At 48.6% G+C, this 18,276-nt stretch overlaps 2 protein-coding genes across 2 annotated transcripts; both read right to left on the bottom strand.

Moving 5' to 3' along the window:
* Positions 1–2,922: 2,922 nt before the first annotated feature.
* Positions 2,923–5,407, bottom strand: LOC117184451 (putative glycine-rich cell wall structural protein 1). Its single transcript, XM_033382084.1, has one exon. It carries the CDS (start codon positions 5,385–5,387, stop codon positions 5,055–5,057), a length of 333 nt encoding a protein of 110 aa, XP_033237975.1. The 5' UTR covers positions 5,388–5,407; the 3' UTR covers positions 2,923–5,054.
* Positions 5,314–7,573, bottom strand: LOC4812483 (frizzled-2). Its single transcript, XM_033382083.1, has one exon. It carries the CDS (start codon positions 7,506–7,508, stop codon positions 5,415–5,417), a length of 2,094 nt encoding a protein of 697 aa, XP_033237974.1. The 5' UTR covers positions 7,509–7,573; the 3' UTR covers positions 5,314–5,414.
* Between the last annotated feature and the right edge of the window lie 10,703 nt (positions 7,574–18,276).

Genomic DNA, 18,276 nt, shown 5'->3' with positions numbered 1-18,276 from the left:
CGATTTTCGCCAAAAATCATGATGGTTACATCATTAAAATTGCCAAAAATCGGCCTCATTTTCGAGGTCGAGATTTTGATGCCGATCGACAGTCTTGATCCTCACGATCCTGAAGGAGTAGGTCCTCCCCCGATCTGGCCCTATTTGACTGAAATATAGCATTCCGAAGAGTTGGATTTGCGTATCTTTGAGATACTGGTCTCTTCTGCACGCTATATCTCTGCAATACAGCGGCCGATCGGCGTGCGGCATGTCTTTTCGAGATGGGGCGAGTCCTGCCAATCGACTGCGATCAGAAAAAAGGACATTCCTTTCATCACGATTTTCGCCAAAAATCATGATGGTTACATCATTAAAATTGCCAAAAATCGGCCTCATTTTCGAGGTCGAGATTTTGATGCCGATCGACAGTCTTGATCCTCACGATCCTGAAGGAGTAGGTCCTCCCCCGATCTGGCCCTATTTGACTGAAATATAGCATTCCGAAGAGTTGGATTTGCGTATCTTTGAGATACTGGTCTCTTCTGCACGCTATATCTCTGCAATACAGCGGCCGATCGGCGTGCGGCATGTCTTTTCGAGATGGGGCGAGTCCTGCCAATCGACTGCGATCAGAAAAAAGGACATTCCTTTCATCACGATTTTCGCCAAAAATCATGATGGTTACATCATTAAAATTGCCAAAAATCGGCCTCATTTTCGAGGTCGAGATTTTGATGCCGATCGACAGTCTTGATCCTCACGATCCTGAAGGAGTAGGTCCTCCCCCGATCTGGCCCTATTTGACTGAAATATAGCATTCCGAAGAGTTGGATTTGCGTATCTTTGAGATACTGGTCTCTTCTGCACGCTATATCTCTGCAATACAGCGGCCGATCGGCGTGCGTCATGTCTTTTCGAGATGGGGCGAGTCCTGCCAATCGACTGCGATCGGAAAAAAGGACATTCCTTTCATCACGATTTTCGCCAAAAATCATGATGGTTACATCGACAGTCTGGATCCTCACGATCCTGGGAGAGTAGGTCGTCCACCGATCTGGCCCTATTTGCCTGAAATATAGCCTTGCGAAGATTTGAATTTGCGTATCTTTGAAATACTGATATCTTCTGAATGCTATATCTCTGCAATACAGCGGCCGATCGGCGTGCGGCATGTCATTTCGAGATGGGGCGAGTCCTGCCAATCGACTGCGATCAGAAAAAAGGACATTCCTTTCATCACGATTTTCGCCAAAAATCATGATGGTTACATCATTAAAATTGCCAAAAATCGGCCTCATTTTCGAGGTCGAGATTTTGATGCCGATCGACAGTCTTGATCCTCACGATCCTGAAGGAGTAGGTCCTCCCCCGATCTGGCCCTATTTGACTGAAATATAGCATTCCGAAGAGTTGGATTTGCGTATCTTTGAGATACTGGTCTCTTCTGCACGCTATATCTCTGCAATACAGCGGCCGATCGGCGTGCGTCATGTCTTTTCGAGATGGGGCGAGTCCTGCCAATCGACTGCGATCGGAAAAAAGGACATTCCTTTCATCACTATTTTAGCCAAAAATCATGCTTCCTCGCAGTCGCGAGTACCTCCGATCGCTTGCAGGCATCAAGGACATTCAGGATTGCCTATCTAAGGCTCACGAAAATACATGCCCCGGCCAAATTGGCATCTGAATAGCCCCCACATACACAGCGTACAGAGAAAGGCCCCCTTGATTGAAACATCTCTAGCTCCAGCTTCCCCCATTATCCATTCCATTCCATTCCATCCATCCGCTGACCATTGCCATCCGCTGACTGGCCATTTGAGGCAATCAATTGATTTCTGGGGCCATTGTCGTAAAAAGAAACTGCACATCTTATGCTGTTAAATTTTATTTTAAATGGTTTTTCTTTTTCAATTACAAATGTATTTAATATTATTGTTGTTTGTTGTTGCTGCTGCTGCTGTTTCGTATATTCGGTTGTGTTAACGCATTTGATTCTCGACATTTCGTATTGTTGTTGGTGTTGTTGTTGCTGGTGTTGTCAATTTACAACATCGCTTCGTCCTGGTTTTGATTTATATATTGTATCTTTAAAATGCTTTTCGTTTTGTATATAGAATTTGTTTTTGGTTTTTTTTTGGTTTTTTGGTTTTTTGGGTTTTTTATTTATTATTAAACATTTCACAAAATACAATTCACAACTACACTTGACGTCAAGTTTCTGGTTTCTGTGTAACTTCAACTAATCGATCAATCACCGTTCCTCCTATTCCTATCCTTCTATCCCTTCCGCTCAGCATTATCCTTGCTTTAAAATCCACGCCAGTGTGAAATATTTTCGCTTATAGGTTGCCTTTTTATTAAAATTAAAAAATCGTATACATTCGCAAATTGCAATCAATTTCATCGGTTCATCAATTTAGTAAATGAATTTTCAATCACAAAAAATCAACGGAAACTGTTTCGAGTCGAGTCGCTTAAACTGAATAATATTTGCATGAATTATTTTTTACATTCTGCCTTACATTTCATTTCATTTGGTTTGGTTTTTATCCCATTTACGTATATTCGTTACACTCTTTAGCCTTTAATATTTTTGTATTTGTTTGTTGTTGTTGTATTTATTAATAATTATTAAAAGCGTTTGCTATTTACGCCTCAAACTAAAGTGGGAAAAAGCGTCCAATGGGAGGCCCCGAGTTCCCAGGAAACTAAAACTAAAACTAAAACTAAACTAAACGCTACTAGCTAGCAATATTTCTTTAAGCTTATTAACAACATCAAATAGTACGCATAAATTTGGTATCTGGTAATGCTATGGATCCGTCCTCCGTCGTGTTCAATATTTATAATATTTATATTAAACATTATACATACGTCGTGTAGAGAAATTTGCTAATTAATGTTTACTCGTTTTTTTGTTTTTTTTGTGTTTGGTTTTTTGGTTTTGGTTTTGGTTTCTGCGCTTTTGTTTGCTTAACTTGGAGAGCTTCGTTTTAATGATACGTATAAGTGTCGAGGGATTCTCTTGTAAATGCTAAAAATCAATAACAATCCAAACGAGAAGTAATAACAAAAACAAATAACGAATAAGGCAAAGCTGAAAGAACAAATTTACTTACTTTTCATGCATAAGAAACTGAACTGAAATCAATGGGAAAACAAACTGAAAACTTAAGTATTTTTATGTGTTTTTTTTTGTGGTTTTTATTACAGCTTTTGCATATTTTTCCTCTTGTTTATGGATATAGTTATAGTTATAGTTGCTAAAAAAAAACATTACACACATACATATTGTAGTTGTTGCTATATCATATAATTTATACTCGTAATTTAAACGTCTCCTTCCGTCCTTCCTTCCATGTTTCCTTCCTTTTGTTTCGTATGTGAAATGGTTTGAAATGCCAACAGTTAAATTGTCGCTTTTACCATAAAATTACACATACAAATATACATGTATTGTATGCAATAATATATATATGTATGTATATATAAATATTAAGTTTAAATACAATAGTTTTTAATGCTTGATAGATATATTTTTGTTTGCTTTTGCTTTTCCTTTTTCTTATTTTTTCTTCCGTTTCGTTTACGACTAAGATTACAATTTAATTTTAATACTCTTAGATATATAAATGTTTAGCTTTATACAATTTTTATTTTTGCTTGCTTTTTTAAATGCAAAAAAATGCCCTGCTTTCGGCTGCAAATATTGGCAATTTGTATATATATATATAGATATATATGTATTTTTAAGGGGTAAACGGGGCTGGGGCTGGGGCTGTGGGTTGTTGTAAAAATTAAATTCAATTTTTGAGCTTAAATGCAGAGTTGCTTTTGATGCTTGAAATGCAATTTCTATTTTAGTTTCAGGGATTCATGCGTCTCATCTCATCTCGTATCGTATCGTATCGTATCTCAACGACTCGTCTCGTCTCGTCACAAAAAAAATGTTTCGTTTACAAACTATGCGGCGTTTTTCGAAAAAAAAAATACTATGTACAAAATCTAGTGTTGGGTAATGGCTTAAGGGTTAGATTAAATAATTTACAAATGGTATCTGGCAACACTGTTGCGCTCTTGCCCACGCTCTTTGATAATGCGACAACCCTGAAATCGCGACATTTTTTTTAATATGTATTTCTACGTTCATTCGAAAGGGTTTTATCTGTTTTTGTTTTTTCTTTTTGTTTTTGTTTTTCTTTTTCATTTAGTTTTAGTTTACGTTTACGTTTCTGTGTTTAGGTTAAGGTTAATAGTTTAGTTAGTTTGATTAAAAGTTAGTTGTAATTTCGAAATATGGCTCGTGGCTCTGACTTGGCAGTGTTTGTGTGTGTGTGTGTGTGTGGGGCAGAGTGTGCTACTACTCGAAATTCTCCATTCCATCGTTCCAATCATTCGCCCCCGCATCGTATCGTATCGTATGTTCCTTCTAAATTGTTTTTTTGTTGCTGTTCTTTGCATTTCTCAGTCTATTTCGTTAAAGAAAGTGTTCGTGGATGGGTTCGGATGGGTTGGGCCAGAAGAAAGGCTTGTGTATAAATAATTAGGAATAGGAAAGTAGTTTTCGACTATGGTAGGGATGGAACAGACCGCGCGACTGGTTCTGGATTTGATCTTCTTTTTGTCTCGACTTTCTGTTTCTGCTTCGGTTTCTCTTCGTTCACGCTGCTCTCGTCTGCTATCGCTGGCTATCGACCATCGACTATCTCCTTTCGGTTATCGGCTATCGATGACAAAGGTCTTTGGACTAGAATCTTATGCAGAATGTTGCTCATTTTGTTGCGTTTTCCTTTTGCCTCCGTCCACAAAAAACAAACTACAGGCTACATGAATTAATATGGCAATTGCTTCAAACCTTTCTTTCTTTTTTTTTCTTTTTCTTTGCGAACGAGAGAGAGAAAGTGTGTTGGTGTGTGTGTTCGAGGAGACTACATACGTGTGAGAGAGTGACGGACAGACAGACAGACAGACGGTGAGACAGAGAGGGTGAGGAGTGAGTGAATGGATCCTTACAACTGACTGAAGCTGCTCGTCGAGACCCAGTGCGTGGTGTCCGGGCGTACCATTAACTATATGGGACCGTAGTCGCTCAACGCCTGCCCCGGATGCTGGGATCCGGGACCGCCGGGCAGTGTCACCACGACGGACACGGCCCTCGAGTCAATCACCGAACCGGGGGCTGTGCTCTGTCCGCCGCCGCCGCCACCGCCACCCACACCCACCACACCGCCATTGCCATTGCCGTAGATATTGCCGGGGGCGCCGCCATTGGGGCCGCCGCCGTGCATCAAGCTGCCAGGAGGAGCTCCCATGCCAACCGTACTGTTGCTCATGCCCGTGCCGTGTCCGCCCAGCACGCTGCCGCCGCCAATGGTGCTGCCGCCGCCGCCACCACCGCCCATGGTTGAAGCTCCTCCCGACTCTCCATGTCATACGTGGCTGGCCGCCGGCTGCTTGAGAACATGGTGGTGCAGATGGTGGTGGCTGGTGCTGGCCACCGAGGCGCCGCCGGCCTGTGTGTAGGGCGTGGCCAGCAGCGATCCGGCCGCCGAGCCGACGGGCATGCCCATCCCGGATCCGGCGTACGGGTGTGGAATGGGCGGACGCTGCTTAATCAGCGCCTGATTGGCTCCAGTGCGATCGGGCGCCCCGAACAGGCGGCGCCAGAAGCGGCGCCAGCTCTCCAGAGTCTTGCCGGACCAGATCCACACGCCGGAGGTGATGCCCACGGCCAGGGCCATGAAGTACTTGAGCATCAGCACCGAGTAGAGGGGCTTTCGGCCGGGGCCCTTCACCTGGGCGCAGGGACAGGCCAGCGCCTTGATCCAGTCCTCGAAGTATGCGGCCTCGTACAGATAGCAGCCGATCACGATGGTGGCCGGGACCGTGTACAGCACCGAGAAGATGCCGATGCGGATCATCAGCTTCTCCAGCTTGTCGGCCTTGACGCCGGCGCCCACGCCGCCCTGCTGCTTGATCACCGATCGAATGCGGAAGAGCGACACGAAGCCGGCCATCAGGAAGGTCGTGCCGATCACCAGGTAGACGAAGAGCGGGCCCAGCACGAACTTCTTCAGGTGGTCGGGATTGAGGTTGCCCACGTAGCAGATGCCCAGAATGGGGTCGCCGTCGACGGCGGAGAGCAGGAGCACGGCCACCGACTGGACGGTGGGGAAGAGCCAGGCGGCCAGATGGAAGTACTGCGAGTGCTTGGTGATCGCCTCGTTGCCCCACTTGAGGCCGGCGGCCAGGAACCAGGTGAGGCTGAGGATCACCCACCAGATGGAGGAGGCCATGCCGAAGAAGTAGGTCAGCAGGAAGACCAGCGTGCACGAGTGCGGACCGGTGGAGCTCTCCTTGAGCAGGTGGCCGTCGCAGGCGATCTCCTCGTTCTGCAGGAAGTTGCGCGACAGGTAGCCGACGGCCACCATGAAGTAGCAGGCCGAGAGGAAGACAATGGGCCGCTCGGGGTACTTAAACCTTTCGGTGTCGATGATGAATGTGGTTAGGGTCATGAGGGTGCTGCAGAAGCACAGGCCCGACCACAGGGCGATCCAGAGGCCGGCGAAGTCCTTTTCGTCGTTGCTGAAGAACGGCCCCTTGCACGGAATGGCGCAGTTTGGAACGCCGGCGATCCTTTGGACAGTCAGGTTCATGTACCAGTGATGGTGCCGCATGGGCGACTGCTGCAGGAGCTGCTCCTTCCCCAGGGAGATTAGCGGCGACTGGCACGAACACGCGCACTCTTTTCCGCTTGCCTTTTCCCCTTGGGGATTTTGGCAGTTTTTTGAATTCCTTCCACGGCACTTGCTCGACGTCGACGATCCGCCCGAGCTGCCGCCGCCGCCGGAGCTGCCGCCCTGCTTGCGCTTGCCGCCCGATCCGCCGGAGCCGCTGCCGGCTCCGCCCGATCCGCCGCCGCTGCTGCCGCCGCTGCCGCCCGCCTCCGTGTACGAGGGCTGCTCCATGCACAGGTTGTCCGGGTCGCCGTGCAGCGGCAGGTGCTCGCAGGCCATCCGCTCGGGCCACTCGAAGCTGTACTGCTGCATGATGGGGGCGCAGCCGGAGCGGGCCCGCTCGCAGACGCTGCGGCAGACGGGCAGCGGCTTGTGGTAGTCCTCCAGGCAGATCGGCGTGTACATGCTGCACAGGAAGAACTTGAGGTCCGGCGAGCACTTGATCTCCACCAGGGGCCAGAACTGGTGCACCTCCAGGCCGGCCTCGTCCTGCGTCTCGTGGTTCATTTCGTTGGGAAACGACGTCATATTGTAGCCGATGCCCCGGCACATGGGTATCGTGATCTCCTCGCAGCGCGAGTTCGGGTCCTTCGGTATGGCCGGCACTCCGTAGCCGCCCGGCGCGGGGCTCACGTCCATCCCGTGCGAGCCCATGCCCATGCCCATGCCCATGCCGTGGTCGGGACTGTGCTGCGGACTGTCCGGCAGGGCCCGGCCGCCAGAGCTGAGGCAGAGGACCAGTCCTAGCCCTAGGACGAGTCCTGCCACTCGGTTCTGGCACTTCATCTCTTCTGCTCTGTGGCTTCGCTGAGCTCTCTGTAAGCTTCTCAGTCGAGTTCTTCTTTCGCGCTCCTCTGGGTGGCTCCTACTCGGCGTACTCTCTCTTCCCTTCTCTGGCGGAGGGGCTGGCGGGGAAACGAATGCGTGTGCAAAGCAGACTCTCAGATTCCCTTCGTCTCTTCTGGCGTCAGCGTCAAATCGTCAACGCTCGACAAACGGCCTGGCCTAGCTGGAAAGACAAAAGATAGACAAAGATACAATTAGTACGGGCTTCGGAGGGGTATCCTTGAGTGCTTAGCTCCAAGACCTGATCTATTCGAGGGCCAACTCTCAACTGATTTATAGACCACAAAGCTCTCCACTCCAGAGAGTGGCCTGGGGGGCGGGGAAGGCGTCGACAAGTTGTTCGTCAAATGCCTCTTTCCTGTGGAGAGAGAGGGCTCTCTGCCTCCCTCTCTCTGTCGTGGGCTTCATTTGTTTCAATTGAGCGGCGTCGAGGCGAACACTTGGACATGTCGTCCGATGTCACATGTCAACCAGCGCCCCCCCTCCGCCCGCCTCGTGGCTGCTGCAACCCTTGCAGGGAACTCTCTCCCTCTCTCTCTCCCGCTCTGGAGGCGCATCAATCAAAATCAGTGATTTTTATTAAATTTGACGCCGTCTGCTGGTCAGAGCGGGCATGGAAATGGAGAGTGGAGTAAACTGCATCCCATGGCTGATCAAAGTGTTTGCCCAGAAAAAGGGTGTGAAATGCTGCTGATGGATGAGTGGATGAATGGGCAACGGGCAATGGGCAATGGGATGTGATGAGGCAGAAATTAATTCAAGACAATTGCTCACTTGAAGCCTCAGTGCGAAGGGAGGAGGAGGAGGTGCAGCAGCAGGAGGAGGAGGCACCTTTCTTTTGTGTTCTGCGAGTACGTGTATCTGCTATCTGCTATCCATAGCCTGGACATCCAAGACAAGACATGATATCCCCAGCAGTTCAGCTCAGTTTGTGGTAAACCCCAAAATGAGGGGTGGGGCAGGGGGCAGGGGCAGGGAGAGATACCCCAAATTGACAGCTGGACAGCCAGTGCTCGAGTGAAGGGCAATTTAAGCAGAGCTTCTGTTCAAAGTCACGAAATGTATCTACAAGATACACGGGCACAAGCACAGTTTTAAGCAAGTGTCAAGTGACATACATATTTGTGGCTCTTGCGGTCAGAGTGTCTCAGTTTCAGCATCCCCCAGCAGCCCCCCAACAGCCCCCCAGCAGCCCCCAGCAGCCCCTTTTCTTGCGTGTGGTCCACAGCTGCCGCTGGACGGGTATCCCCTTTAAAGGGGGGAGAGGAGCTTTCAAACAACAAGCTGCCCCGCTTGGAAAAACTGTCAACAGCAGCTGCAAGGCTGGCCCTTCCTCCCTTCCCCCCTCCCCCCTTTGATGGGCTTCTATGCCATGGAAAAGTCCTTTCATTGTTTCTGATTTACCGAATGAATGACATTTTAATTAATAACATTTTGTGTGTGTGTGTGTGTGTGTGTGTGCTGGGTGCTCCCCCCCCCCCCCCACACTCACGTAGCACCCCCGAACGAGCCCCTGCTTGCGGAGTGAAACATTTTTCGTGTTCAAATGTTTGCCAAGCACTTGAAAATAATTAAGTAAATACGCAGGAAAATGGGAAATGGCTGATGGGGGTTGTTGCTGCCCAACTTGGAGCCCAAGTGCGGCTGTTGTTGCTGTTGTTGTTGATTACCGCTTGAGGATTGATGGGCAGGAGGCAGGCGGCAGGCGGCAGGAGGGTAGCGCCAAAAATAAACGTTGAAATTCAATATCGAAATGTGGGCAGGCATCGCTTCGGCCCGCTTCGGATTGGATCGGTTCGCTTCGGTTCGGGTGGAATCGTGAGAAATAATGCCAGGCGTGCGCGCGCTCCCTGCGTCCGATATCGATTACCGACGACACACGAAATGCATATCTGGGCCGTCTATCAACCGTGGTTAAGTGCTTAGGCAATGTCCCCGCCCTCTGGCCACCCGTTTCGATCACTTCTCAAGGATAGCCCTTCCAAGGGATCCATTGGATCCTTCCACGCCCAAGCAAAGGCTGCTGGCTTTCAGGCTACCAGAAATTCCATTGTTTTTGGGCAGCTTTCCCTTCGAGTGGACCCAAAATTAGACCTGGGCGACAAATGGAAAAAACGGGCCAAGAGTCTAATTGGTTTTGTCCAAACGAAAATCATATCCGACCCAAAAACGACAGACGGCAGAGGGGGAAAACCCATATCGGGCGGGGTTGCACCACCGCCACGTAGCACCAGTGGAGAGGCCACGTTTTCACAACGGGTTTCACATTTGGCCAGCCAGCGGTGGTGGCAGTGGCCAAGTGTCCAAGAACAACATGCTCTTGTTGTTACAACGAGTCAAGTGGCAGTGGCAGGAGGGGCACGAGAGGCAGCATCGGCATCAGGGATCGGCCCTGATACGGATTATTCTGCAGCAGCTACGTGGCAGCGGCAGAGGCAGGGGCAGGGGCATGTTCATGGGAAATGGCCTGGAAATAATAGCAAACGTGCCACTCTCTCTCTCTCTCTCTATCTCTCTCTCTGTTTTTGTGTGGCAAAGAGCAGAAGATGCATAAATATTATATTTAATAGAGAAAAATGTCTCAAGTGGCGGTGACGAATGGATCTCCACGGATCTCTCCACGGATCTGCCTCTGAGTCTCTCTCGAGTGGTGGCCAAATGTTTATTTGTGGCTTAATGTTTGTTTAATGATTTGTTGTTTCTCTGCCTCTCCATCTCCCTCTCTTCCTCCTTCTTTGTCCACTCTTCTGCGGCGGAATATTTAGTGCAGACTCATATTGTTTATTTAATTGTTAACAAGCGTGGAGCGGCGGGGCGGCTCGGGGGGGCACAAAGCTCGTTACGAGTTACAAATTATTATTATTGAGGGAAAAACGCATAACGAAAAGCCAAAAGGCAATGCCAATACGGCGATACGGCGATACCGCAATACCAATACCAATCGCCTTTTTGCCAGCTCATGGCGCGGCGTGGCGTGGCCAAGAGGGGCTCCGTGGGGCTCTGTGGGGCTCTAGAATTTATACAAAATCACGATGCCAACAAGTCTCAACGATGTTTGCTCTCTCCCTCCCTCCCCTCGCTCTCTCTCTGCCTCGCCTCGACACGGCAACAGGCTTAGAGACCTGGCTGCCTCTTGGCCATGTTTGCCAAAGACTTGACGCACAGACTAGAGAGAGAGGGAAAGAGAGAGGGAGAGAGGGAGAGGAGCAGCGGTAGATCTCTGGCGATCTGCAGAGTGCGTGCCGCAGCCACAACTGGAAATTGGTGAATGGCTCTGCGCTTCAATGCACTAAAGAGGTCGCAACAGCAGCATGAGGCATGCACCATGCAGCATGCACCATGCAGGCAGGCAGCGGAAGCTGTGTCCAAAGTTGGTAGCGCGACAACAAGACAACATCCCAGACATGCAACGGCGACAACTGCTGCTGCTGCAACCTGGCTGTGCGACTGTGTGGCAGTGAGGCAGCGAGGCAGTGACTGTGTTTTAATTAAACACAGTAACAAGTGGCCAGAAGGGGCACAGTCATGTGGCAAGTGTTGTACGCCGCAGAAAGTACAGTTGCGCCACGCGGTGGCAGTGCCCAGAGGTGTGTGTGTTGTGGGTGCCTCAAGTCTCAAAACCAATTTCCCCGTGCATTCTTCATGTCACAAAGGCCAACAACAAAATACACAAGAATAGAGAGACGGGGCAAGGGAGGTGCATTGTGGGGGCAGAGAAGGGTTAATGCCGATGAGCAATTAACCCAAACAATCGCCACAGCGAGAGAGGGAGAGGCAGCCTCCTCTTGGGCTTTCTGCAACGTCAAAGGGAATGCTAATCGAATGCTTATCGCCGCCCCAATCCCGTGGCCAATCAATCAATCAATGGAAGAGGCAGGGAGGGAGCCACAAAACGGCTCCAAATCGTTCGCTGAGCAGCAAAAAACCAATGGAAACCAATTCGTCCAAAAAAAGTTCCCCGCAAAGCACTTAAACTTTTCTATGTCCCTGCCACCACCCCCGCCCCCCCTCCGGGACTGCATCCATCACACAAAGAAGCGTTGAAGCAGCAGCAACAAACTCCAGAAGGGCTCGCACAGGTGCAACAGTGGTCGGGAGCCAGGGAGCTCCTCCCCGTTGGCCTTGGCAAAGGCAAACCGCGAAAATCAATTGAAAAACTCGCCGTGAAAAGCTGGAAAACAGCCACCAAACAGACCAAAAGCGGCGACGAAGGGGAGGAGCAGGCAGGCAGGCAGGCAGCAGGAAGGAGCAGCAGAAACAGAAACAGGAGCAACTGTTTGCCCTGTTGGCGGCATCAAAAAAGCGCGTAGCGGCGCAGAAATGAAAACACAGCTTGTCCCCCCCTCCCCCCACCCCAGCCCCGCTACAGCCCCCCCTCCAGAAGGAGAGGGACAGGTAGAGCGAGAAGACAAATGAAAAAGTTTTTCCTTTCCATCCCTGCTCCCCTCTCTCTCTCTCTCTGTCGTGCCTCTCAAAGTCAATGCAGACAAGTTCCATGACCTTACAAACGCAGCAGTCATCACAGTGCAAATAGAAGCGGGGGCGGAGGGATGTGGGGGTGTGGGGGGGGTGCCACAGTTGCACCACAGTTGTTGTGCAATTTTGCTGGTCTCCCAGTGGGCTTTGGCTCCCCTTTGGGAGGGTTTTTTCAGCTGCCTCTCTTTGCTCCCTCTCTCTCTCTCTCTCTCTCTCTCTCTCTCTATTTCTTTCTAATAAACACGAAAACTGGCTCAAGATTTTTGCGCGTCCGCCCATTAAAATCATTGACATTTAAGCGTGCCACCGCCCGACCCCCTCACCCCATCCCCCCCCCTGCCACTGCCACTTGGCTTTTCTGTCACACTTTTGCTACACTTTTCGCGGCGCGGGAGGGTGGCAGGGGGGGGGCAGCACAGTGCAACTTCCCTAAGTACTCCTCTTCCTGCCCGCTGAAACATTTCGTTCCGTTCCGCTTCCGCTTTCCCTTTGATGTGATGTTCCGTGGCGAGAGGGGGAGGGGGTGGGGGACTGGGGGTTACTGGCTTTTGTTGCTTTGTGGCTGCTGCGAGGGTAATGCAAATTGTTTGGTGGCTCCTTTGGCTCCTCCATCATTAAATGCTTTTTTCTGGCATAGTTCTTTTTTTTTTTGCTTTTTTACAATTAAATTTTAATTAAGTGGAGGCTCTCCTCCGCCCCCTGCCCCTGCCCCACCCCCTTGTGATTACTGTCCCCGACCGCAAGTATCTCTGTGCCTCTCCCCCTCTCCCCGGGGACCCCTCATTTTGGTATTTTTTGATGAATTATGGACCTGGCCGCAAAAGCCAAAATGCATAAATAATAACCACAGATCCATCCGTCCTCAGAGATCCTCAGAGAGAGACAGGGAGAGAGTCTCTGCACAGGGAAACGATTTGCAAATGTCAAATTTGTCACCCCTATAGAGCAGCACCCTCCCCCCGCACCCCGTCCAGCCCTGGCCTAAGGGTTGCAGCAGGGGGGTTGATTTCTATTATTGAATATTTCCTCCTTTTCCCCACTTTTCTTTGGCCAAATGACACCGCAGAAACGGCCAAGAGGGCGAGCAAAAAAAAAAACTGAAAAAAATAAAAACATGAAAATAAAATTAAATTTCTGATTTTTGCGCCGGGGTTTCCTTCGGGGTTTGCCGTTGGCCCTTCTGCTAAATTTTGCTAATAACAAGACACAGAGGACGACTGCAGCTGCAGGACACACACCAAGGAGAGGGGGGAGGGTGTGCTCGGGGAGGGGTGGACAGTGTGAACTGTCGGCTGGCTGGCTGACTAAACACAAAAGAGTGTCAAGTGTCTCCACTGTAAAGGACACAGCCGTAACAACAACAAAAAGACGAATCCTCCCGCTGCACATGTGTTCTTTTTTTGGTTTTCCCCCACCCCCCTCCTTGTGCTCTTCCAGACGGGGGTATGCTGATTTCGAGGAGATCTTGGGCAACCTCCAAGGAGTGGCTCTCTGGGTAGAAAAGATCTATGTGGCTCGGGCCAGTCTTTGTTGTCCTTGAAGGGACTTGAAGGGAGAACTTTCTACGTTTCTACGACTGTCGATCGCATTTCTATATCAGAAATCCACCCCGAATAGAGTCTGAATTCCCTGGGTAGGGTATCCGCTGCCAGAGCTTCGTCCTGCCTTCGTCCTTTGCCGTTTTCCATTTCAAATTTTGCAGCATGAGCAGGCGTTTATATTTTGACAGTTGTTGCCACACCCCCCCCGCTCGAGCCACCCCAAGCAGTGCCTCATTTCATGTGCAGTTCTTTAGGAGAGTGGGGGGTGGGGGGTGACGGAGAGGCTTTGCTGGTGCAAGGAAGGAAAACAATTAAAAACGAATTGCCTTGCATTCCCATTCTCTCTCTCGCTTTGTCTCTGTCTCTGCCTCTGTCTTTGTCTCTTTCTCACGCCTTCCATCAAAAAGGACATTTTGTGGGCAGCGAAAATTAAATGCCCCAAAAGAAGCATCATGAAAATAAAATACAGACATTTTTGTTGCTTCCGGATGTGGCACATTTACAGGAGAATGAAAATTTTTAGGGGGCTGCTTGGGGGGGAGGGCGGAGGGGGGGGGGGGGGCGGACTTTAACGCATCATAAAAGAGCGGCCGGCGGGGGAACTATAAACATTTTCATGGGGCACTCGCTCTCTCGCATGGGAATGTGCCACAGAAGGTGCCACAGCGATATATGGAGGTGCCACAAAGATACTGCCTCGCACGAGCCTCTCTATTGAGTGTCGAGTAAATAATAAACGGATGTGCCGCCGGGGCTCTGCGTGAAGGGGGCGGGGGGGTGGCCACAGAATTTATCTAGATTTAATTCGATTATGCGAGTTTTAATTTTAATTTTAATTTTAATTTAAAGCAAATAAATGTTTCGTTTCCTATAAATATATATTATTATTTTTTAAATTTATGTTTCCTGTTTTTTTTACGAGATTTATTTGATTATTTTTGTTATTATAGCCGCCCCCACGCCCCCCCGCCCCCGCATTATAGCCCCACGATTTATATTTATGGGCCATATTTAATAAGCCACGAACAATTTTGATGACCAATTCCGATGATGGCTTTTTTTACACTCCGTTCGCATAAAAGTAATTGAATCCTAAAAACCCAATGAAATATATTCCCCGTTTTGCGTGTGTAGAGAAAACTAATCGAGAGGAAGAGAGACAAAGAGGGAGAGAGAGAGAGGGAGAAGGGTTAACCTTCGGGTCGCCGGTTTGTCTGTCGCTCCCGGCTTTTTTTGTTGTTTTTAATATATTTTTTACGGCAATTAAAGCGAACCTGCGCCATAAAGAGACGACATTGAAAAATACACAGGAAAAACTATTAGCCAGTGTTTCCCCCCAGCCCTCCTTCACCCCTCCTCTAGGGTTTGTTGCTGTTGTGTCCACACATGCAATAAAAACGATTTTTATGGTCATTCGGAGAGCGTCAAGCGGCAAACGAGGGGCAGGCGACAAGGGGAGGGGGGGGGAGGAGGAAACGAGTGCCACACAAGAGGTAGGAAAGGGTGCCACCAGGGAGTGGGGGTGGGAGTAGGAATGTTGCATGTTTGAGTACGAGAATGCGAGAGTAGTGCCCTCTCTCCCTCCCTCTCTCTCACTCCCTCCCTCCCCCTCTCTCTCTCCTTTTTCCTTGTAGTTTGTCGGAACATCTCTCTCGCACATACAACATTTTTAGTGCCTAAACACCTCTCTGTATCTGTATCTGTATCTGCATCCCTTTTCATATCCTTATTCCAAGCTTGCCACACATGCCTCCTCCTCCCTGTACACGTATTAATTAATGTCAGTGTGGAAATTAAGTGAAATATATCTGCAACATGCCTCCTGCCCCGAGAAATGTGCTGCTGTTGTCATCATACGCAGCGCCCCTCCTCCCCCCCCCCCCCCCCCTTCCGGGGATGTACTCCTCGTCTGTTGCATGTTCTTTGTCTTTTATGCGTGTGTGTGTGTCACAAAATGCCGCTGACATGGATAATTAATGGTGAAGCCACGAGGTGGCTCGGTCTACGTCTACGTCTACGGCTAAGGGTCTTTCGGCGGACGCATAGGTGACATTCGGGGGTTAGAAAGCGTGTCGTTGTGTCCAACCTCTGCCTTTTACGGCAGCTTCTTAATTGCTCAACTTTGTGGGGTAGATGCCCCCCCCCCCCCCCCCTCTCAGGGGCACTAGAATTCCAGAGAACGTCTCTTCAAAGCCTGAACCTTGAATCTTGAAACATTGCCCATAATTTATGCAATTTTTGTTTGCCCAAAAGCCAAACACACATATTTTTTGCGCAATTAATTTCCTGACAACTAGATTTGGGCAGAGGGGTGGAGGGGTGCAGGGGTGGAGGGGGGGAGGTCAATTAATTGATGCAATTTAATGCAATCCAAACAACAACATTTGTGCCCCTCACATGGTTCATAAATTTCAGTTTTTAGAGAGACAAAAATGCTCCGCTTCTGCTTTCTGCTTTCTGTTTGTTTATTTATTTTTGGGGCAACAATTTTGCAATTCTGTGACTGTGGATAGAGCCTTCCGAAAGCTATGGATAGTGGAAGCTGAATGCTGTGTGGATGCTGTTTGTGTGTGTGGATGCCATGTGGATTCGATTTGTTTGGCCCAATATTCTCGCGGACGTCTCGATGTCTGGGTTTCCATTTCAAATGCTATAAATTGGTCGCCATCTCTCACTCAGTCTCCCTCCCACCCCCCCCACCCCCACTCCCCCCCTCTCACTCTCTCTGTTTCTCTTTCCAATATTACGCATACGCCTCGGGGGTCTCCCTGGTGGGTGCTCTTCCGCCGCCGTTGCCGCCGCCGCCTGGCATTGATTTTTATGCTTGTTTTCGCTGCCATTTCTCTTGTGCTCCTTTTTGACTATATGCTTTGTATAACGAGTATTTTGTATACATATACATATATATATATCCCCCCCCCCTTGCCGTATTTAATGGTATTTCTAGCTTGCTTTATTTTGTTGGCATGCGTGCGCGCGACGCGACGCGACGCCAAGCGATAAACACGCGGGGCAGGCAGCCACCGTCGCCCCCACCCCTGGGCCACCCCCCCCCTCTCTGTGTGTGTGTGTCTGGCATGCGTTTAAGTTTTCAGTTAATGGCTTTTAATGGCATTCCCCCCTTAGACCCCCTCCCCCCACCACCGACCGTCTTCGGCTGCTGCTGCATTTGTTTTTCTTGGCTTTCGGGCACAAAATGTTAAATAAATATCGAAATCAATTAGTTGCGTAAATTTTGGTTCAGCTTTCAAATGATCCAAAGCAGAGAACACACAAATTTTGGAGATTTTCTGGGCGAGTGGATGACGATTTTATGGGGGATTTTACAGCAGAAGCCTTTAAATTCAATAAATCGATACGATTATCGATAAATGTCGGTAAATATCGATAGCAACGATGGAAATTCATCAAAAATAAATAAAAATTCTATAAAATTTCTGTATAATAATATAATATAATAAATAAATAAAAATTCTATAAAATTTCTGTAACAATAAATCGATATTTTAATTGATACATCGATAATCAGGGAAACAATAAACTAGATAAATATCGATCATGGCCTAAGACCAAAGACACATTTGATTGATTCCATGCACATTTTCAATAAATAGCCATCAAAATAACCCTCTCAATAGATGTCACATAAATAAGCCGAACCACAATCGAAATCTATCGATACCCAATGCCATAAATTCGATGATAAACAAATGAGAATGCGTTCTAGAGCGAGTGCCTGATTAATTTACGGGCATGTGTGTGTGTGGGGGGGGGGGGGGGAGAGCATTCTATAAATACCGACCACAAATATGTTTCGAGTAAAATATTCGGATATATTTTCCAATTAATTTAACACCCTCTTGGAAGTCATCAGAGGGGCTGCCGCAGCCGCTGCTGCAGTCTCGAGACCACAAATTCAATATATGTATATCAATGTGCATGCATCCACACACATATGTACACTCGTAGGATGTCCCCCACATGTCCCCCAGGCAGCTTCCCCTTCGCTCGGGCTTTCTGCCTGGCTAGAGAGGGGAATTTCAATGAGGCTTGGCATCACTCTGCTCTGCTTCTGCTCTGCTCTGCCCTGCTTCTGGGTCTTTTTTATAATTTATGGCCCTGTGGCTAATGGCCAAATTGCCCATAACCATAATTTGCATGCAAGCAGCGGCTTTCAACTTTGACTAATTTCTTGACTGGCTGCCAGAAGCAGCAGAAGCAGCGGCAGCGGCAGGAAAGTCTACAGAAATCTTATCGATATGCCATATATCACTCAATATCAATATCAATATCGAAACAAAAAACGAAAAGCAAAAGGAAAAACAATTTACAACAATTGCTTAATTGAAATGCCCTGCCTTTGCCACTGCCACTGCCACACCGAGCCACTGTAGAATTTAAATTTATGAAAGCATCAAAAGTGCCCAACAAAAATCGAACAAAATCATAAATAAATCGCAGGCTTATCAGCACTTTTTTTCGTCGTTCAAAGTGGAAATGCCGCCGCGGCACAAAATATATTTTTGTGGAAAGTCAACGGACGGACGGACGGACGGACGGACGGACGGACGGACGGACGGACAGGCACATGACACTTGAGACGGCCCAAAACCGATACCGATACCGATTTAAAGTCAAAGTCGGATTTAGATCCGGATGGAGAGATCCCCCCCACCCACTCCCTCCCCAAC

This window comes from Drosophila pseudoobscura, chromosome X (assembly GCF_009870125.1).
Source record: "Drosophila pseudoobscura strain MV-25-SWS-2005 chromosome X, UCI_Dpse_MV25, whole genome shotgun sequence".
Lineage (NCBI taxonomy): Eukaryota > Metazoa > Arthropoda > Insecta > Diptera > Drosophilidae > Drosophila > Drosophila pseudoobscura.
Note: the sequence above shows the minus strand (reverse complement) of the source record. Positions and strands in the feature narration are given on the sequence as shown.

Bases quoted from the DNA above. Each gene is read 5' to 3' on its own strand.
- LOC4812483 (XM_033382083.1), bottom strand. From the start codon at position 7,508: ATGAAGTGCCAGAACCGAGTGGCAGGACTCGTCCTAGGGCTAGGACTG.
- LOC117184451 (XM_033382084.1), bottom strand. From the start codon at position 5,387: ATGGGCGGTGGTGGCGGCGGCGGCAGCACCATTGGCGGCGGCAGCGTG.